The sequence below is a fragment of the Gallus gallus genome, chromosome 33 (assembly GCF_016699485.2).
Source record: "Gallus gallus isolate bGalGal1 chromosome 33, bGalGal1.mat.broiler.GRCg7b, whole genome shotgun sequence".
NCBI classification, from domain to species: Eukaryota; Metazoa; Chordata; class Aves; order Galliformes; family Phasianidae; genus Gallus; species Gallus gallus.
In genome coordinates this window covers 2,224,527-2,246,138 of record NC_052564.1, presented here as the reverse complement: position 1 = coordinate 2,246,138, position 21,612 = coordinate 2,224,527, and the positions used below count along the sequence as shown (strand labels likewise).

General features: G+C 49.3%; 3 protein-coding genes across 3 annotated transcripts; 2 read left to right on the top strand and 1 right to left on the bottom strand.

The window, feature by feature from the left end:
* Positions 1 to 4,726: 4,726 nt before the first annotated feature.
* On the bottom strand, positions 4,727 to 5,287 carry LOC121107995 (olfactory receptor 14C36-like; the record flags this gene model as incomplete). Its single annotated transcript, XM_040654647.1, has 1 exon — positions 4,727 to 5,287. A coding segment is annotated over one exon (561 nt), but the record flags the coding sequence as incomplete, so codon positions are not given.
* A 7,654-nt stretch (positions 5,288 to 12,941) lies between these two features.
* LOC777021 (olfactory receptor 14J1-like) lies at positions 12,942 to 13,718 on the top strand (the record flags this gene model as incomplete). The annotated part of the gene is made up of 2 exons (XM_040654646.1): positions 12,942 to 13,007; positions 13,077 to 13,718. Coding segments are annotated over 2 exons (708 nt in total), but the record flags the coding sequence as incomplete, so codon positions are not given.
* Positions 13,719 to 19,142: 5,424 nt separating this feature from the next.
* LOC121107994 (olfactory receptor 14A16-like) lies at positions 19,143 to 20,563 on the top strand. Its single transcript, XM_040654645.1, has 2 exons — positions 19,143 to 20,055; positions 20,541 to 20,563. Exons 1-2 carry the CDS (start codon positions 19,143 to 19,145, stop codon positions 20,561 to 20,563), a joined length of 936 nt encoding a protein of 311 aa, XP_040510579.1.
* The last annotated feature ends 1,049 nt before the right edge of the window (positions 20,564 to 21,612 follow it).

The window sequence follows — 21,612 nt, the reverse complement described above, 5'->3', positions numbered from 1 at the left end:
AAGAGAATGTGTGGGAGGTGAGAGCGGTAAGGGAGGGGAGCAAGAGAGGTTCAGCCTGTGCATCTGAAAAGCACCTTTTCACCACAAGCTGATACAAGAATTGGTGCAGGTCTCCCAATGAGGCTCTGTAGTCTCTACCCATGGAGGTTTTCAAAGTCCATCCAGAGCAAATGCTGAACAACTTGGTCTGTCCCTCTTTGTGATGGGTTGGTCTGCAGGCACCCCCCAGGTTTCCTTCCAGCCTGGGTTACCTTGTGATCCCATGTCCTCATGGCCTATTGCTGATGGGAAGAGAGCAGATGTTTATAGGGCATGAAGCATCCTGTGCTGCATGTGACCATCTGAAACAAGGTCTGAGAGCATGAAAAGAGATCAGAACCACAGTGTGACTCCGTCAGTGCAAAGACTGAGAGCTGTCATGGACAGTTCTGGGCAGGGAAATTCTGGGGGGCTCCAGGCTCTGTGCAAGACATAAATGGATCTCCTTTTCTTGTTGAAGCTGTAAGTCTGAAAGATGTGCATTAATGTTAATAAAATTGAACCAAAGAATTGAAGACAAAGACTGAAATCAATGAAAATGTGTTAAAACACTTCTCAACTTCCAATATTCTTTGTGTCCTCTTTAAGTTGAAAATTCAAGTCTGGATGGGGATTATGAGATGTAGGCTTTTTTATTTTTCTCTAGAATGGACAGTGCTTTCCAGAACTGTGTTTACAGGACACAGATGCCTTCAGGTACAGGGACAAAGACAGGGGTGCCAGTGCCAATGCCCTGTGACTAATGCCCAGCGTCCACCGCTGCTCTACCCTGCTGCGTATTTCCTCATCCTCCAGGGGTCTCCAGCTCTCCTAAAGAAATGACCATACTGAAGGGCATGTTTTCAGCAAGCCATCTGGACACATCCTCTTCCCACTCCTCTCCAGGTTTCCCCCATCCAATGTTCTTTGTTTTCTTGTGCACCTCCAAACGCCATCACTGGACAAAGAGAAGTCAATTGATGTCATCTACCTGGACATGTGCAAAGCCTTTGACATGATCGCCCATTGTATCCTTATCTACAAACTGCAGAGATATGGATTTGAAGGGTGGACTGTTCAGTGGAAAAGGAATTGGTTGGAAGGTTACAGGCAGAGTGCTGTGATCAGTGGCTCCACGTCCAGGTAGAGGCCGGTAAGAAGTGTTGTTCCTCAGGGGTCCATCTTGGGATGGGTACCCTTTCATATCGTTCTCAGTGACAGAGATGAAGGGACTGAGCGCACCCTCAGCAAATTTGCTGCTGACAGCAAGCAGAGTGGTGCAGCTGATAGTGCAGAAGGAAGGGATGCCATCCAGAGGGACCTTGATAATCGCAAAAGATGGGCCCTTGTGAACATAATGAAGTTCCACAAAGCTATGTGCAAGATTTTGCACTTGGGTCCAGGTAATCCCAGGTATGTGTACAACTGGGGAGAAGAACTCCTTGAGAGTAGCCCTGTTGAGAAGGACTTCAGGGTTCTGGTTGATGAAAAACCTAAACCGAGTCCGCAGTGTGTGCTTGCAGCCTGGAAAGCCAATGGTATCCAGGGTTCCATCCAAAGAGGGGTGGCCAGCAGGGCAAGGGAGGTGATTGTCTCCCTCAGTTCACCGTTGTGAGGCCTCAGCCGGAGTACTGTGTCCAAATTTGGGGCCCCCAACACAGGAAAGATGTGGAACTTTTGGAGAGGGTCCAGAGGTGGGCCACAGAGAAGATCCAAAGGCTGGAGCACCTCTCCTACAAAGACAGGCTGAAGGAACTGGGCTTGTTCAGCCTGAAAAAGCGGAGGCTGCAGGGAGACCTCATTGCGGCCCTCCAGTATCTAAAGGGAGTTGATAAACATGAGGGAAACCAATTTATTACACGTGTAGATAGTGATAGGACAAGGAGGAAAGGTTCTAAACTAAAGGAGGGGAGATTTAGATTAGATGTCAGGGGGAAGTTGTTTACTGAGAGAGGGGTGAGCCGCTGGAACAGGTTGCCCAGAGAGGTTGTGGATGCCCCGTCTTGGGGGGCATTTAGGGTCAGGTTGGATGGGTCCCTGGGCAACCTGATCTAGTACTTGATCTAGCAGCTGGCAATCCTGCCTTTGGCGGGGTGGTTGAAACTGAATGATCCTTGGGGTCTCTACCAACCCCAGCCATTCTATGATTCTATGGTTCTATGCTACAGGCAAACTGAGCAAGTTCAGAGCATGACTACGTGTTTCTGGGGGCAAATGTAAAGGGCATAGCGACCAATGTCATATTCTCCTCAGTCGTGCTGGTAAGGAGGAGTGGCTTGGGGACTGGACGGATGCAGCGGCTAACAGCAACAGGGCTTTAGTTTCTAGGAACAGGAGACTCGGTACACAGGGAGAACCAATGCCTTGCATCAGTGCAGGAGGGGGACTGACTTACTGAGAGCTTCCCTTCAGCTTTGTCAGAAGGAACTTGAGTTCCTTGTGGACAACAAGCTCACCATGAGCTAGCAATGTGCCCTTTCTGCAAAGGAGGCTGAAAGCCTGCTGGGCAGCAGTAGGACTAGCATAGCCAGCAGATCAAGGGAGGGGATCGCTCCTCTCTGTTCAGCACTGCTAACATCACTGGCTCACCAGTACGCGTGGGTCATTGGCTTAGTGAAGCAAGACCAGCAAAGAGCTTCAAAGTGGACTGGATTCACCTTCCTAACAGGTGAAGCTATGAGAGCAAGGAATGTCCAGTCTGGAGATGAGAAGCTCCAAGGAGAAGTACCTTGACAGTGTATATAAGCATCTGATGGGAGGCCTGAAGAAGTGGGAGCCAGGCTCTTCTCAGTGATGGCTAGCCAAAGGACAAGGGGTAATTGCCTCCAGATGAAACATATCATCCAAGTCCTGGGAAGCACTTATTTACTGTGGGCTGCTGATCCCTGGAACCAGCTGCCCAGAGAGTTTCCTTCCCTGCAGATATTCACAAGAGGTGTAGACCCACTCCTGGAAATTCAAGTCAAGTCTACAGCTCTATGTCCAGATGGAGGCCTGAGACAAATGTTGTCCCTGGGACAGGTGATCTGCAACATCTTTGTGAATGACGTAGACAGTGGGATCAAGTGTTCCCTCAGCAAGTTTCGTGATCACAGCAAGTGAGGGGTGCAACTGACACAGCAGAAGGAAGGAACAACATTCAAAGGGACCTGGATGGATTTGAGAAGGGAGCCTGCATGAACCTAATCAGATTCAACAAGGTCAAGCACAACGCATTGCACTTGGGTCAGGGCAATCTCGGATATTTGTACAGAGTGAGAGAAGATCTCCTTGAGAGCAGCCCTGCAGAGAAGGACCTTGGGGTCCTGGTGGATGAGAAGCAGGACATGAGCCAGCAATGTGCTCTTGCAGCCCGGAAAGCCAGATGTGTTCTGGGCTGCATCAGATAGGAGTGCCCAGCAGGGAGAGGGAGGGGTTTGTCCCCCTCTGCTTTGCCCTTGTAACTCCCCAGCTGGAGTACTGCATCCAGCTCTGTGGTCACCAACACAAGAAGGATGTGGAACTGTTGGAGTGGGTCCAGAGCAGTGCAACCAGAGAGCTGGAGCACCTCTCATATGAAGAAAGGTTGAGGGAGTTGACCTTGTTCAGTTTGGAGAAAGCATAAGAGAAGCCTCACTGCAGCTTTTCAGTACTTACAGGGAGCTTATAAACAGGAAGGAGACCGCCTTCTTGCTTGGGGAGAATATGATAGAACATGGAGGAGCATTTTAAGCAGGAGATGAGGCATGTGGATTATACAGTAGGAGGAAAGTCTTTCCTCAGAGGGTGGGAAGGCACTGGAATAGAGAAGGAGGGCAATCTGGAGGTGCTCAAGGCCAGCCCTGGACAACCTGATCTAGTGGGAGGCAACCCTTCCCATGGCGGGTAGGTAGGAAGGAATTGCTAAGGTCCCGCTAACCCAAGACATTCTCTGGTTTTATAATACCATAATCAGTGCCACCAAGAAGGGAGCTCTTGGTCCAGCACTCAATCACTTACAGATCACCTGGGACTCTGTGTCCTTTAGTCTGTGGAGAACTCCAGAAAACAAAAGAACAGAGAGCAACTCCTTGTCTGCATTGATGACATCAGCTTTGGAAGAGGCCTTCAGGTCTCTGCTCTGAGCAGCCCCTTGTGTTATGGTGGTGCTGACCAGTGAAGCCAGCTCTGACACATTGGTGCACATTGTTGCTTCTGTCTGCAACCACAGGGATGCCACTGCAGGGACAACAGGACTGCTGTGAAATCACATGAGACCCGAGGGCTACCAGGAGTGCAGAGGTACAGTAGGAAAGCACAGGAGTGGAAGGACAGCAGCACTCAAAAGACCACCTCCTGCTCCTGCCCATCACCATGGCCCCAGCAAAGAAGCAGCCCTGGCTCCATGGGCACAGATAGCGGGAGCCAACCAGGCAGTGAGGAGCATCTCCGAGGGACACCAGGGCTGCTGCTCCATTTGGCAGCTGGGCTCCTGGTCCCTGAAATCCTCCTGCATAACAATTTTGCTCCACCAGGTCCAGAGCAGAAGGAGAGACACAGGCGCAGAAACAAATGAAATTCTAATGTCTTCTTTATAGCGTTTATCTACAGAGGAAACCTGCTTCTGTAGGTACGAAAGGTGACTGGGACAAGGTCAATAATTAACAAGTAGGAGGCTAAGAATAAACATATTTAAATTCAAATCCAAATTTTATGAAATAGTAACAAGAAGAAATAACAAAATTTTGTTCTAGAATTTTCTGATACCCTGTGGGATTCTTCGTAGTGTCTTCACTGCATCCTTGAGCTCTTGGTTCCTCATGCTGTAGATGCAGGGATTAACAGTGGGAGGTACCACTGAGTACAGCGATGAAACCACCAGATCCAGGGATCGAGATGAGAAGGAGGGAGGCTTCATATAGGCAAACATTACAGTGCTGACAAAGAGGGAGACCACAGCCAGGTGAGGGAGGCACGTGGAGAAGGCTTTGTGGCGTCCCTGCTCAGAGGGCATCCTCAGCACGGCCCTGAAGATCTGCACATAGGAGAAAAGAATGAAAGCAAAACACCCAAGGACAAAAGAAAAGCTAAAAACAATAATCCCAGTTTCCCTAAGATAGTCAGATTCTGAGCAGGAGAGCTTGAGGATGTGGGGGATTTCACAGAAGAACTGATCCACAGCATTGCCTTGGCACAGAGGTATTGAAAACGTATTGATAGTGTGCAGCAGGGAATAGAGAAGCCCAGTGACCCAGGCAGCTGCTGCCATGGTGGCACAAGCTCTGCTGCCCAGCAGGGTCCCGTAGTGCAGGGGCTTGCAGATGGCAACGTAGCGGTCATAGGACATCACAGTGAGAAGGGAATATTCTGCAGAAAATAAGAATAATAAAAAGAAGACCTGTGCAGCACATCCTGCGTAGGAGATGGCCCTGGTGTGCCAGAGGGCATTGGCCATGGCTTTGGGGAGAGTGGTGGAGATGCAGCCCAGGTCGAGGAGGGCGAGGTTGAGGAGGAAGAAGTACATGGGGGTGTGCAGGCGGTGGTCGCAGGCTACGGCTGTGCTGATGAGGCCGTTGCCCAGGAGGGCAGCCAGGTAGATGCCCAGCAAGAGCCAGAAGTGCAGGAGCTGCAGCTGCCGCGTGTCTGCCAACGCCAGGAGGAGGAACTCGCTGATGGAGCTGCTGTTGGGCATCTGCACTTCCTGGGCATGGAGTCCTGTTCAGAGTGCAGAAGATAATGATGAGTGAAGACCATCCTCAGATACACTCCTCCCGCCATTTAATAAAAAAATTCTTGGTTTTTGGAAATTGGCCATTTAACTCTATACGTTGTGTTTAATTTCATGAGGTTCATTATTCTACAGGAAGTAGAAGCTATATTAGATCTCATTTTGATTTCATTTCCTTATCATATCCCAGCTTCTGGATATATTCTTCTTATGAGCATTTTTTATGTCTTTTATCTTTACAATGTCTGCACTCACAACACTGACCCAATCACTGTGCACTTAAATTTCTTTCAGAAATCTGCCTGTTTGAAGGATAAGTGATCTTTCCAGTAAAAGAGGCTGCACTGCCTGCAGCGAGAGATTTACCTTGTCAAGAGCTGTGAGAAATCCTCCTCCAGTGAGTTCACAGCCTGCTCACGCTCATTTAACTTCTATCCTCATGTCACCAGCAGATCATGCCGCCAGCCCAGCGGAGCAGTGCAGAAGAGCTGCTCCTGGGCAGAGTTGTCTCTCTGCAGCACTGCCCACTTGTATGAGCTCTTTCTGTCCCAAGAGTTCAGCCCAGATCAGTAGCAGAGGATGTCATTTTTTCCTCACCACTCACCTCCCCTGAGATGTCCCTGGGTCTCCATGGCCAACAGCTCCTCAAAGACAACAGCGTGGTGACTGTACTTTGAAATCTGCTACATTAACCATCTAATGTCCAGTGGACACTGCTATATCACAGACATATGGTTAGTCCTACCAGAGAGTGTTTGCTGTAACCGAAAGGGCACACAGAGAAGGACAGGGAGGGGTGGACTTCCCCTGGGCAGGGCAGTGATCCATCTGAGAAAGTGCAGGCATCTCATCCCCAGATGGAAACCCAGGGGCTGAAATGGGATTCAGCTCTCCATGGACCCACAGGAGCTGGGATTCCTCTGGATCAGTCAGATGTGCACTGTGAGTTGCCTGCATGTGAGCTCCTGCTCTGAGTTCTTGGTCGTTCAGTGGGGAGTCAGTTGCTCACACACAGGCCCTGGGTGATGACCAAGGTGCCTTTGGTGCCCCTGGATGTGTGCTGGTGCTTGTAAAGTGTGTGGGAAATCCCTGAGATAGACACCTCCTTCCTGAGCATCAGCTGCGGGCCAGAGAGGAGACAGAGGTAATCCTGGACATCCTAAATAACAACAGACCCCTATTTTTAGGGCACTCAAGTGTGCTTTTTTCACCAGCCTCTATGGAACGTGCAGAGTTATCCATATGAATAAATGGATGAGCTGAAGAAAGCAGAGCCAGATCTTTCTCCGTTCTTGATGCAATTAATATTCTGGATTTCAAGGCACTGCAAAGCTAACACACATCTTTATTCCTCAACAGACGAAAACTCATGTGAATGGCATCAGAAGCAGCCGAGTGGCATGCCAGTTCCCTGGGCTGTCCAGCACACTCACATGCAGCTGCAAATGCAGCACAGGGCCTTCAGGAAAGCCATGCCTTAAGAGTGGCTGTGCTGCTTCATCAGCTCCCAGACCCACAATGGATCAAATGCCTCTGTGAAAACTTCTGAATACAGATACCAAAGATAAGCTATCCAGTCAGACTAAGTCCACTGATGCTTCCCAATTAGGATGTATTCTATATGTTTTCACTCTAACGAGAACACCAGCACAAGCTGAACTAGAAACTTTTATACGGTAGCACAGAGTCGTTTTTTTGCGGATTTTGTATATTTTTCTTTTTCTTATAGATTTTGTATCTATCTATCTATTTATTTATTTATTTTGTCTTTTTCTGAAAAGGGCAACATTTTCCAGAACTGTGTTTGCAGGACACAGATGCCTTCAGGTACAGCGACACAGATAGCAGTGCCAGTGCCAATGCCCTGTGACTAATGCCCAGCGTCCACCGCTGCTCTACCCTGCTGCGTATTTCATGTCCCTCATCCTCCAGGGGTATCCAGCTCTCCTTAATACATGACCATGCTGAAGAGCATGTATTCAGCAGGCCATGCAGACACACTCTCTTCCCACTGCTCTCGACATTTCCCCATCCCTTGCTCTTTCTTCACTCAAATGCTTCCAAACTGTCTGGCTTATCTCTGACCTTCAGGGAGATTACTGGAACCTGCTCCATCTCTCCAAAGTCTGATGGACTCTCTTGTCAGCTCCTTCACTGTGATTATATCTATCCCTTCCTATCCCTGTCTAATTCATTTCTTGTACAAGTACTTCTTGTGAAAGACCAACCTAAATAGATGCAGCTTAGACAAGGCATGCAGTTGATCACTGTGTTTTACTGTTCATTCAATTGCATCACGTTTCCTTCTGTTTGTTGGCAAAATAGAGAAATCCTTCATTGCCCACGTGCAGCCGGTTCTCTGAGGAGAGCCAGTGGGAGTTGGTGCAAAGGAGGTTTAACAGTGAGCGGGTGACTCCAGACGAGAAGAGTGATGTGAGGAGAAGTGATGCCAGTCCCATGGAGCCAATGGGAGTAAAAATGGGGTGGGGAAGTTGAGGAGGACGTTTGTCCACAACAGTGACAGAGCAAAGCTCATTAGGGGACATCCTGGATCAGTATCAACTGCCAAGTGCTGCTTTAACTTCTTGTTTAAACACAACCATAAATAAACAAATAAATAAATAGACTTCTTAAATGCCCATCAATCTCTTCCTCTTTAAGCTCTTCCTGATACCTCTCCATTTTTCTGTACAAGTTCTGAACACTTGAAGAAGATGACAGGAAGGCACAAGGCACAGGAGGGCTCTTTAGGTTGTAAGGGGTCCCAGGGCGCTTTTGCTGCTGAGTCCATCAACCACTAGTGAAGAGAGAAGATCGCACAAAGGGCTGAAGAAGACCAAGTCAGAAGGAACAGAGAAGTTTCTTGGAGTATTAATGGGCCCCACTGAGGGCCACTAACAAGCAAGCTTCCCCAGGGACTTGTTAGAGCAAATAATTGGAAGCCATGCTTACAGGCAAGCAAAGGCACTGGGATGGTGGCTGTGATGCTGCGAAAAACCTCCTTTGTGTTAAGAAGCAGAAAGGCCAAGCCCTGATCGCCAGACCCTTGGCAGGGAGATCCTGTCCCTCATGCTGGCTCAGGGCCCTTCCTGGGGCAGTGGGATGGATGATTGTAGGAGGTCAAATGAAAGACAAGGGGGCTGCGGTTCCCAGGCTCTGCATGGGGTGCAAGGATGCCGTGAGTCTCAAATCCCATGTGGGCAGTGTGTCTCATCCCAGGATGTGGGATGTGAGAAGGGCCAATTCTCAACAAGCAGTCAATCCCAATGAAACTTTGAACTTCAGATCTCTCAGTTCTAGAGCCCTCCTTTGGACAGTCTCCAATAGCTTTATGTCTTTTATGTTCTGTGGTGCCCAGCAGTGCACCCAGTGCTCCAGGTGAGGCTGCAGCAGCGCAGAGCAGAGAGGGACAATCCCTTCCCTTACCCAGCCTGCAGTGCCCTGCTCAATGCACCCCAGGGGATGGTTGGCCTTCATGGCTTCCTGGGCACACTGCTGACTCACACCCAATTTGCTGTTGACCAGGACCCCAAACCCCTTTCAGTGGGACTGCTGTCCAGTGTCCCATCCCGCAGTCAGTGTGTATGTGCAGGGTTGCACCTTCCCAGGTGCAGAATCAGGCACTTGTTCTTGTTATACTTCATGCAGTTGGTGCTTGCCCAGTTCTCTAACTTGTCCACATCTCTCTGCAAGACCTCTCCACCTTCAGTGATGGAAACAGCACCTCCCAGTTCAATATCATCATCAAACTTGCTCAAAACACCTTTTACTCTTGCATGCTGGTCATTGATAAAAACATCCAAGAGAAGTGGTCCTCAAATGGAGCCTGGAGGTACCCTACTTGTGACCATCCGTCAACTTAATGGAACAGTTTTACTGTAAGCCTTTGGGCCCCATCCACTGGCCAAATGCTCACCCACAGCACTGTGTTTCTGTCTAACCCTATGCAGGACATTCTGTCCAAAAGTATTCTGTGAGGAACACTATCAAACGCTCCACTGAAATCCAAAAAGCCAACATCAGTTTGCTTCCCTTGTTCATCTAAATGGATGACGTCTTCATCAAAGGACATTAAGTTCAATAGGATTTTCCACTCATGGACTTGTATTGGCTTTGACCAAGGACAAAATTGTCTTTCAGGTGTTTTCAATAGCTTTCATCATCATTTTTTTTTTCCATAATTCTACCAGGTACTGAAGTGAGACTGACAGGTTCATTATTCCCTAGATCATCTTTCTTGCTCTTCTTTCAAACTGGAACAATGTTTGCCAGCTTCCTGTCAACTGGGAACTGGCATGACCCTAGACTTCTCCTGATGCCATTCAAATGAGAGCTCAGAGCAAACTGAGGTGTCATCAGTGAAAGAATGTAAACGTTCCAAAGCTTTGTAATGCCTTGAACTCTGGAGTTTGACACAGGTGGAGCAGAGAGGAAGATCTGGCTCTTCTTTTGTGAGCTCATCTGTGGGAGATGGAGAGGTCAGCTCGGCCTCGTTGAATGCTGACTCTCTGATAATGAGGCTCTGGAAAGGAGGCAGAAGGTCTGAATAAAAAGGGGGTTTTTTGTACCAAGCCATAAGATAAGCTGTCTGCTGATTATGAAGACTTGTTATGGAATTTGATTGCTTTCTAGCCAATGCATTGTTAGTGCAAACGTACTGACTATGCGTGTTGGAGTGTAAAAGGCTGCTTAGAAGAATAAGCACAGATACACAGCCTCATGATCGTGATCATCACAGCAATAAAGAAATTTTCCTGCACGAGAACACTGTGTTGTGATGCTAACTCACAACACTGATCCATTCGGTCGGCAGAATAACACAACATGCTCCATGGGGACAGGTGCAAAAGGCACACTGGGTGCCCTGAGCACAGGGCTGTTCTGGCATTTAGGATGGCCAAGAATACCTCCCTTCTGGCCCTCAGCTGATGCTCAGGAAGGAGGTGTCTGTCTCAGAGATGTTCCACCACACTTCACAAGCACCAGCACACAACTAGGATCACCCCAGGCACCTTGGGCATCACTGAGCGTGTCTGTGTGAGCGATGCAGTCCCTGTTGAATGAAGACCAAGCGTTCAGATGAGGAGTTCACACACAGACATCTGAACTTTGTGCACATGTGAACTAAGAGGACATAAGGCTCCCATGGACCTCTGGGGAACTGATCCCACTTCAGTCCCAGGGTTTCCATCAGCAGATGACCTCTTAACCTTAGGGTTGGGACAAGACGGTCGGATAGTAATAGGACAAAGGGAAATGGCTTTAACGTACAGAAGGGAGATTTAGCTTAGCTTTTAAGAAAAAAAAAAAAAAAAATCTACTTGAAGGAAGTGAAACACGTTGCCCAAAGAAGTTTTGTGTGCCACATGCGTGGAGGCATTCAAGGTCAGAATGGATGGGATCCTGGGCAGCCTGATCCGGTGCTTGGCAGCCCTGCCCATTGCTGGGACTTGGAACCAGGTGCAGTTTGAAAGCCCCTCCAATCTTAGCCTAATCACTGAATGATTCTGTAATGTTATGCCTGCACTGCCTCAGCTCTACCACTGCCCAGAACAGGAGAAGTCAACCCCTCCCTGTCCTTATCTTTGTGACCTCTTTCATATTGGTCATGAGCAGAGGTTTCCTGATTTGGCATTTGCTTTCATTGTGGTCTAATTTATTTTCATTGGAACATCCATGCTTTTGGAATCCTCTGGACGTGTTGATTAATGGATCTGACTTCGAAGTACATTCTGCAGTGATGACAGTGCTGCCTTGCAGGAGCTGTCAGCTCAAGAGGGCCATGGATATCTCCAGGGAGAGCAGTGGGGAGAAGGAAATCACCTCCTCTGATGCTGAGCTGAGCCGGCCCCCTGGGACACAGAACGCTTATACAAGTTGGCAGAGCTGAAGGGAGACAGCTGTGCCCAGGAGCAGCTCCTGTACACCCCAGGTGCATGGGGAGAGCAGAGAAATAAGAGGGAATTTACAAACAGTGCATGGTGGCAGCAGGCTGTGAGCTCACTGGAGGAGCATTTTTCACAGCCCTTGAAACAGTAAGTGTCAGGCTGAATGCAATGCAGGTGCATTTACAGGAGGGATGGCTAAATTTGGGACACTCCAAAGCAGATCAGGCTGCAGACACTCTGTTTCTTTCTCATGGAAACAGGTCTGCTCCCAACCATGGCTTCCCTGAGCACAGCCCTGAGGGCTGTGTGTCCCAGGACAGCTGCAGGCTGTGCAGCCGGGGGTGCAGCCGGGTGCCCAGGGCTGTGGTGCAGAGCAGGGTCCCTGCTGTGCCCCAGGGGCTGTGTGCTGGGGCAGGGACTCTGCCGCCTTCCAGGCTCAGCATTCAGCCTGCCCGGGGAGCTGCCCAAGGCGCTGCGGGGAGACGTGTGGGGGGAAGGAGCCCCCCGGCAGGGCAGGGGCCTTCTGCTGCCACAGCTGCTGCCTGGGGCAGGGGGATCACAGCTACACTGCACCACAAGGTATTTCCAAATGCACTTTGCATGAGGAGGAAAAAGGCTGAGATTTTCCCTTTCCTATTCTGAGGGAAGGGAAAAGGACTGGGGGCATAAATCTAAAATCGGCTGTCAACTTTGAACACGTCTCAGAATCTCCTGAATTGTGCTTTAATCAATCACTGCTTTTATATACAGTCACAAAGAATGTGCTTTCAGCCTCTCATTTCTCGAAGAATGGAACCAGTTGAAATGGTTGCTGTTTTCTGCAGACATGAATAAGACACTTCTCCTACAAACAGGCAGCGTTATCCAACAGAAATTGAAGGACACAGAGGTTGGCATTGTTGTCTCTAAGAGCATTTGGTGTAAAGATATGAGACATGAAAGCAGATGAAAATATCCAGGGAGATGGGATAAGATTAGGAAATGAGAGGGAGGCTAAAGCTCCATAAGGTTCTTCTGCTTCTGGAATGCTGAACTTCATGAAAATAAATTCAAGTTATGGTAATACAGGAACATTGTCCTAAGAGAATGAAAACATTTTACAGTACAGTGGGATGAGTGATTCTGAGAATTGCCTTGTCTTGTCATTATCTCCTGCGCTCTGAACAGGACTCCATGCCCAGGAACCGCAGATGCCCAACAGCAGCTCCATCAGCGAGTTCCTCCTCCTGGCGTTGGCAGACACGCGGCAGCTGCAGCTCCTGCACTTCTGGCTCTTGCTGGGCATCTACCTGGCTGCCCTCCTGGGCAACGGCCTCATCAGCACAGCCGTAGCCTGCGACCACCGCCTGCACACCCCCATGTACTTCTTCCTCCTCAACCTCGCCCTCCTCGACCTGGGCTGCATCTCCACCACTCTCCCCAAAGCCATGGCCAATGCCCTCTGGCACACCAGGCACATCTCCTATGTAGGATGTGCTGCACAGGTCTTCTTGTTTCTATTCTTCTTTGGATCAGAGTATTGCATTCTCACCATCATGTCCTATGACCGCTACGTTGCCATCTGCAAGCCCCTGCACTATGGGACCCTGCTGGGCAGCAGAGCTTGTGCCCGCATGGCAGCAGCTGCCTGGGGCACTGGGCTCCTTACTTCCCTGCTGCACACTGCCAATACATTTTCAGTACCTCTCTGCCAAGGCAATGCTGTGGATCAGTTCTTCTGTGAAATCCCCCAGATTCTCAAGCTTTCCTGCTCAAAATCCTATCTCAGGGAACTTGGGTTACTCGTTTTTAGTGTCTGCTTATCGTCTGTATTCTTTGTTTTCATTGTTGTGTCCTACGTGCAGATCTTCAGGGCCGTGCTGAGGATGCCCTCTGAGCAGGGACGGCACAAAGCCTTCTCCACGTGCCTCCCTCACCTGGCCGTGCTTTTCCTGTTTCTCAGCACTGTCATGTTTGCATACCTGAAGCCCTTCTCCATTTCCTCTCCATTTCTGGATCTGACAGCGGCACTTCTTTACTCAGTGGTGCCTCCAACACTGAACCCTATCATCTACAGTATGAGGAACAAGGAGATCAAGCATGCCCTCAGCAAAGTGTTGCCATATGCACTATTCCGGATTCAATAAAGTGCACATTTTCCTCACACGTTTGCCAGTGATGGTTCTTCATGTTTTATGTGTGTTTCATTTTTTGCTTGTGTAAGTGTGTTACAGAAATCTATAAATAAACATTGCAATTTATTCCTTTTCTTATTTACTATCTAGTTCCTATTTTGTCACACAGAGAGCTCATGTAAATATGGAACCAGATTCCCTGAATAGGTCACTAAGAAAGCTTGCAAATAATACTTTTCCTTTGGTCTTATCTTTTCCTGCTTTGTCTATATCTGGGGGAGGTACAGCCATGGACAGCAGCACAATGAATATATTTGCAACTCCAGGACCTATAGCAGGAATTGGAGCTGCTGCAGGGTCTGTCCCAGGAGTTGGAGAGGCTGCAGCACTGCCAGCAGATCTGGCTCTCTTCCCCTTGAGGATGCTGAAGAGTGCTGAACACAGCTCAGCAGGTGTGGGCCCGGCCCTGGCACGCTGCAGTGATTTGTGCCTCTTTAGGATTAGCAGGGCCACAGCACACCTTCCCCAAAGATTCTACCACTTCCTCAGGATCCTACAGTTGCTCAGAGATGAAGTTCCAAACCCCTGGGGGTGCCCACTGCTCCAGGCACCTGCCCAGACCGTCCCACACCCCGGCCATGCAGAGCTATCCTGCCTTGGGGCCGATCTCTCAGTCATATTCTTGAATGGTTGTTTAACCTGAAACATGACCTGAAACACATAAATGGCATGTAGCAATGGGAGCACGTTGGTTTGAACATCCCATGGATAGACAAAGTTCTCAGGCGCTGTTGTAACTAGCTCTTGAGCTCTAGGGAAAGAAGGAGAAGTGAAAGGGAGGATGAGGGACTGATGGAAAGTGCCCTCCCTTATCTCCTCCAAAGCCGGGCTCCCTGAGGAGACAAAGCCAAGGGTGTAATTACTAAACATATCAGCAATATGACTTCCAAAACCCAAAGATGGCTGTAGAGCTGAATGCACACAGTACTTCAGTTTGTCAGCTGAAAGCTTTATCGTGATATAAGACATAGCAAAACAGCACAACTAAATAAAATCCCTAATCAGCCCCCAGAGTTGACAAACAGTGCAGCAGGGAAAACAAGCAGCAAGCAAGGAGCTGTGCAGTGCAGTTTCATGGGAGGACTCAACGATCTCCATAAATAGGGAAACAATCAGCATAATGGCCAGCAATTATCCAACTACCACAAGGCCCTGTGTTAACTTGCTCTGGACAGATCTGCTGTTATTTCCACACTAGGAGCCCCATATTGGGCACCCAAATGACTGTGGATGTTTAACCCGGCTGGTGGCTCAGCACCACACAGTGCTTTGTGCACTGCCCCCTTTCCAGTGCGTTGGAGACGAGAAATGGGAAAAAAAACAAAGTACAGTTCGTGGGTTGAAATAAACCTATTTCCTGATAGAGATCAAAGGAAAAGGGTAATATTTATGACTATATATACATGTATATGTGACAGTACATAGCAAGTGATGCACAAGCACTTGCTCACCACCCTCTAACCAATGCCCAGCTGGCCCCTGGGCAGCAGAAGAAAGAGAGATGAACTCCCACCCCTTTCAGTACTCCTTCCACTTGCTGTCAGATGGTACGGAATGTCCCTTTGTCCACTTTCAGTCAGCTGTCTTCATCCTGTTCCTTCCCAGCTCGTTGGGCCCTCCACTGACAGTGGCCTTGGCTCTGTACTACACTGCTTAGCAGCAGATATAAACATCGGAGTGTTATCTATGTTGTTTTTCTCCTAGAACCAAAACACTGCATCACACGAGACAGTGAAGAAAACAAATCCATCCCAGCTGTAACTCAGACACACCCCTGTCCCCTTCCTCTTGCTCTTCCTGTTTAGGAAGCAGGGAACAGATGCTGCCAGTCTCCTCTTTAAGCCATTTCCATCAGTTCTCAGTTGGTTCCTCTGCCACCCCCAGGCAGAGCTCAGTGCACTCTCACAGAGGGCAGCAGCCTGTCCTCGACTTCCTTGACCATTCATCAGAAAGAGTCTGCACCCCCCTTTGCCACAGCTCAGAGGTGGGAACCATGCCACCATGTCTCTGTGATCCAAACAAGACCCTGGGTCTACAAATGCACAGAGATTTTGGGATCACTAAGTTAATGTTTGTTGTCTTCTGTCTGGTGTAAAGACACTTCAGAAAGCATCCCATTCCAGAAGCATTATTTGATTAACCCTGGTTGGGCCATACATCTACACCACGGTACTGGTGTTCAGAAGGTGGCACACAGGTACTATAGGCCCATTGTGGGGCTCACAGTTGTCCAGTGAGCATTGACAGTATCAGGGCATGGCTTTCCTGAAGGTCCTGAGCTGCATTTGCCATCTGGCTGAGGTGTGCTGGAGACCTCAGGGAACTGCCATGCAAAGGAGAGCCCAGAACAAAGGAAGGTGTCATCAGTGAGAGAATGTAGGTGTGTCACAGCTTTGTAATGCCTTAAGCTCTGGAATACGCAATAGATGGGGAATAGGGAAAGATCTGACTCTTCTTCTGGTGAGCTCATCCATCTGATCAGCTGAATAACCCTGCATGCTCCATGGGGACACTCTCAGGTGCCCGTTACTCAGAGATGTGATGACATTCAGGATGGTCAAGAATAACTCCGTTCTGGCCTCCAGCTGATGCTCAGGAAAGAGGTGTCTATCTCAGAGATCTTCCACCATATCTTGCAGGCCCAGGCACACAGGAAGGATCACCACAGGCACCCTCATCTTCACTGAGCATGTGTGTGAGCAACTGAGTCAATGCTGAATAAAGAGCGGGGATTCAGATGAGGGCTCACACACAGGAACCTCACTCTATGCATCTGAACTCAACTAAGAGGACTCCGAGCTCCCATGATCCTGTGTGGACCTCCCCAGGCACTTTGGTCACCTGTGAGTGCCTCTGGGTGAGCAATTGTTCCACACCCACTGAATAAAGACCAAGGACTCATAAGAGGGATTCATGTGTAGACAATTTACTGCACACATTGGAACCGAACAAAGAGGACTCCCATCTCCCATGGGTCCATGTGGTGCTAAATCCCATTTCAAGCCCAGGGTTTCCTTTTTTTAAGGGCCATGGGCAGAGGTTTCCAGATGATGCGTTTACACCTCTACTAAGCAAACATGCTCTGATAGGACCAACCTTGCTTCTGGAATCAGCCTCCATCCAATGGACAGTTGGTGACTAATTGAAGTGAATTCAAAGTGTGTTCTGCAATGATGGATGAAAAGCTGGACATGAGGAAGCAGTGTGTGCTTGAAGCCCAGAAAGCCACCTGTATCCTGGGCTGCATCAACAGAGGGGTGGCAGCAGGGATAGGGAGGAGACTGTCCACCCTCTGCCCTGCCCTCATGAGGCCCCACCTGGAGGACTGTGTCTGAGCCTGGGACCCCAATACAGGAGGGATGTGGAACTGTGTGAGCAGGTCCAGATGAGGGCTACAAAGATGAGCAAAGGGCTGGAGCACCTCTCCTATGGAGAAAGTCTGACGGAGCTGGATTTCTGAAGCTTCTATAAGAGAAGACTCTGGGGAGACCCCCTTGCAGCCTTCCAGAATATGACAGAGGGGGACTGACATTTTACATGGTCTGATATTGACAGGACAAGGGGGAAGGGCATTAAACAAACAGATAGGAGATTTGGGTTAGAAGTTGGGAAAAACTTTTTACTCTGAGGGTGGAGAGCCTCTCAAACAGGTTGCTCAGAGAGGTTGTGGATGCTCCATCTGTGCAGGCATCCAAGGCCAGGTTGGATGGAATGCTGGGCCACTTGATGTGATTGTTGGCAACACTGCCCATGGCAGGGGATTAGCAAGAAGGTGATCTTTAAAGTCCCCTCCAACCTAATCCTTTCCATGATTTTGTGAATCTATGATTCAGTGATGAACCTGCTGCTTGGCAGAAGCAGTCAGCCATGGAGACCCATGGACATCTCCAGAGAGATGGGGAGAAGGAAATCACCTCCTCTGCTGCTGAGCTGGGCCGGGCTCCTGGGACACAGGGAGCTCATAGAAGCAGGCAGTGCTGCAGAGAGACAACTATGCCCAGGAGCAGCTCTCCTGTACAGCACAGCAGGGCTATAGGCATGATCTGCAGGTTACATGAGCATAGAAGAGAAAGGAGAAAGAGATTACAGGATGTGTACAGTGTGAGTAGGACGTGAGCTCACTGGAGGAGCATTGCTCACAGCACTTGACAGGGTAAGTCTCTTGCAGTAGGCAATGAAGCTGTTTTTCCAGGAGGGATCACTGAATCAGGGATATCCCATCGCAGATCTGGCTGAAGGTACTTCATATTTTCTTACTCTGGAAAAAGACTTCTACTCCAGCTGAGGGCTTTGGTGCTTCATTGTCAGAGCACAGCCCTGAGGGCTGCGTGTCCCAGGACGGCTGCAGGCTGTGCAGCCGGGGGTGCAGCCGGGTGCCCAGGGCTGTGGTGCAGAGCAGGGTCCCTGCTGTGCCCCAGGGGCTGTGTGCCGGGGCAGGGACTCTGCCGCCTGCCAGGCTCAGCACTCAGCCTGCCCGGGGAGCTGCCCAGGGCGCTGCGGGGAGACGTGTGGGGGGAAGGAGCCTCCCGGCGGGGCAGGGGCCTTCTGCTGCCACAGCTGCTGCCTGGGGCAGGGGGATCACTGCTACTCTGCACCCCTGAGTGTTTCCAACAGCACTTTGCAAGAGGAGAGACAAGGCAGGGATTTTTCTTTTATATCCTTAGGGAGGGGAAAAGGATTGGAGGCAGAAAACTAAAAGGGGCAGTCAACTTTGAACACAGCTCTGACACTCCCGCATTATTCTTTCCTCATTCACTTTTTTTGTAAACGGTCACAGAGAATGAGCTTTCATCCCTTCTTTGCTTACAGGATATAATCCGTTGAAGTTAAGGTTGTTTTCTGCAGACATGTATAGTGCACTTATCGTGCAAACTGGCAGAGTTCTCTAAGACTAATTTTAGTGCACAGCGGCTGGGCTTGGGGGCTCTAAAAGCAATTGGAAGTAAAGATATGAGACATAGAAACTGCTCCGAAGAGAAAAATATTCAGGCAGCTGGGATATGGTTATGAAATGAGAGGAAAGTAAGAGCTCCTTAACCATCTCCTTCTAAAGGGATGCTGAAGCTCATGGAATTGAACACAAACTATGGAGATAAAGGAACATATTCCAAAGATAAAGAAAAATTTTGTAGCATGTCGGGAGGACTGTTTCTGAGGAGGATCTTGACTCATCATTATCTTATGCACTCTTTAAGCTTCAACTCTTAAGGGAAGGGGAAGCTCATGAAAATAAACTGAAGTTATGGAGTTAAATGAACATTTTCCAAAGTGAAGGAAAAATTTTTACAGCATGACGGGAGGCGTTTCTCTGAGAATGCTCTTGACTTGTCATTATCTTCTGCACTCTGAACAGGACTCCATGCCCAGGAAACACAGATGCCCAACAGCAGCTCCGTCAGCGAGTTCCTCCTCCTGGCGTTGGCAGACACGCGGCAGCTGCAGCTCCTGCACTTCTGGCTCTTGCTGGGCATCTACCTGGCTGCCCTCCTGGGCAACGGCCTCATCAGCACAGCCGTAGCCTGCGACCACCGCCTGCACACCCCCATGTACTTCTTCCTCCTCAACCTCGCCCTCCTCGACCTGGGCTGCATCTCCACCACTCTCCCCAAAGCCATGGCCAATGCCCTCTGGCACACCAGGCACATCTCCTACGCAGGATGTGCTGCACAGGTCTTTTTCCTTTTCTTCTTCATCTCAGCAGAATATTCCCTTCTCACTGTGATGTCCTATGACCGCTACGTTGCCATCTGCAAGCCCCTGCACTACGGGACCCTGCTGGGCAGCAGAGCTTGTGCCACCATGGCAGCAGCTGCCTGGGGCACTGGGCTTTTCCATGCTTTGCTGCACACTGCCAATACATTTTCCCTGACTCTGTGCCAAAGCAATGCTGTGGATCAGTTCTTCTGTGAAATCCCCCACATCCTCAAGCTCTCCTGCTCAGAATCCTACCTCAGGGAAGTTGGGCTTATTGTGGTTAGTGTCCTTTTGGAGCTTGGGTGTTTTGTCTTCATTGTTGTATCGTATGTGCAAATCTTCAGGGCCGTGCTGAGGATACCCTCTGAGCAGGGACGGCACAAAGCCTTCTCCACGTGCCTCCCTCACCTGGCCGTGCTCTCCCTTCTCGTCAGCTCTGCCTTTTTTGCCTACCTGAAGCCCTCTTCCATTTCCTCCCCATCCCTGGACATGGTGGTGTCATTTTTGTACTCGGTGGTGCCTCCAACAGTGAACCCCCTCATCTACAGCATGAGGAACCAGGAGCTCAAGGATGCTGTTTGGAAGCTGATGACAAGTTTTATTTTGAAAACAATGAACTGCCCAACTTTATCTATACATGACTTGTCATGCAGACTTTTACAAACACTATCTGTCTTACTTTGCACTTATTTATTTATTTTGTAAGAGCAATATATTAGAAGTTTTATTCGGTATTTCTACCGTTCTAATGTTTTTCACTGAAATGTCATTACCCACATCAATTACTTCTCAGTCTGTACCTTTGCAGTGTAGCCCAGGGACGCTGTACATGAGGAACTAGGCTTTGTCTGAAACTTAATAAATGAAGGACATGCAATGATTTTGTCTGTCATTCTTCTTGTGAGACATTTCTGGAGCTGCTGGGGTCTGTTGCACTCAGAAACCCACAATCCAGCAGGAAGCACACGGCTGTTAATCAGACTGTGCGGTGACCTCAGCCTGCAATAGCTGACGGGCCATCCCTTGGCTCCTGACTGGGGTCTGTGCTTTCAGGCTCACATCTGTCCGTGCCTCTGGCAGGCCGGAAGCAGCACCTGCTTTGAGCGTTGGTTGTCAGAGCCCCTCTTCCTCAATCTCTGTGAGACCCTGAATAGGAACGGGTCTTGCATATGGGTTCTCATCTCCGAGGCTTAAACATTTCCCTGAAGTCTCCCTTCAGTGCTTCTTTCCATTTGCCACACAGAGGTGGGCACTGCCTCCAGCATGCCCTGGGGTAGCTGAAGTACACATGAGAGCCCAGGAAAAGTCCCTCAGGACTCTCAGGAGGCATTCTGGAGCATGAATTTGTAGGTAGGAGATGTGACTCTGGGGTAGCGCAGAGCTGCATGGCAGGAGGTGCAGGTTCTCCTGCAAGAGCTTTGTGTCCCTCTCCTTCCTGAGTGAGGTGCCACTTCTGTCTCAGGAATGGAACAGCCAACAGAGGTGAGACAGAAAGTGTTCAAGAATAGGCTCAGTGTTGCACTGAGAGACAGAATTTAGTGGTGTGGTGGTGGTGTGCTGACCTGAAGCTCAATCTGATAGCCCCTTAGCCTTGCAGCTCCTGTGGCTTGGTGGCAGTGCTGCTGTGTGGCTGCAAACACAAGCAAGGACATGCAGTGGGCACTTCTGTCATGCAGGTCATTTCCACTACAGCAAGTCTATCGTTAGCGGAGATCTCCTCATGGCAGTGCCTGAAGGCTCAGGGCTTCTTTAAAAAGTTGCTGCCAGGAACATTCCCAAGGAATGGACTGCACAGATTCCCAGACTTACTCTCCTACTCATGCTAAAATCAAGCTATAATTGCTAGCATTAAAATGTGATAATTAGTGCTAGCCCTCACTGCATTCCAAAGCAAAACAATAATCCATAGTGCTTGCCCATACCCTTACACTGTCCTGAAAACCTTAGCAGAACACCAAGCCCTCTCACTAAACCTTTGCTTCATCTCTGCCTCAAAAGGTGAGTTCTGACCCTTAATCCCTATCCTGAACACCCAACACCCACAGACGCAGTTCCTGTGCTCTGCCCTCCTCACCTTCAATCCCTCCCCTAACCCAAACTTTGGGTACTTGGCTCTTCAGGGCAGAGCAGGAATCGTGGAGTCTTTGAGCAA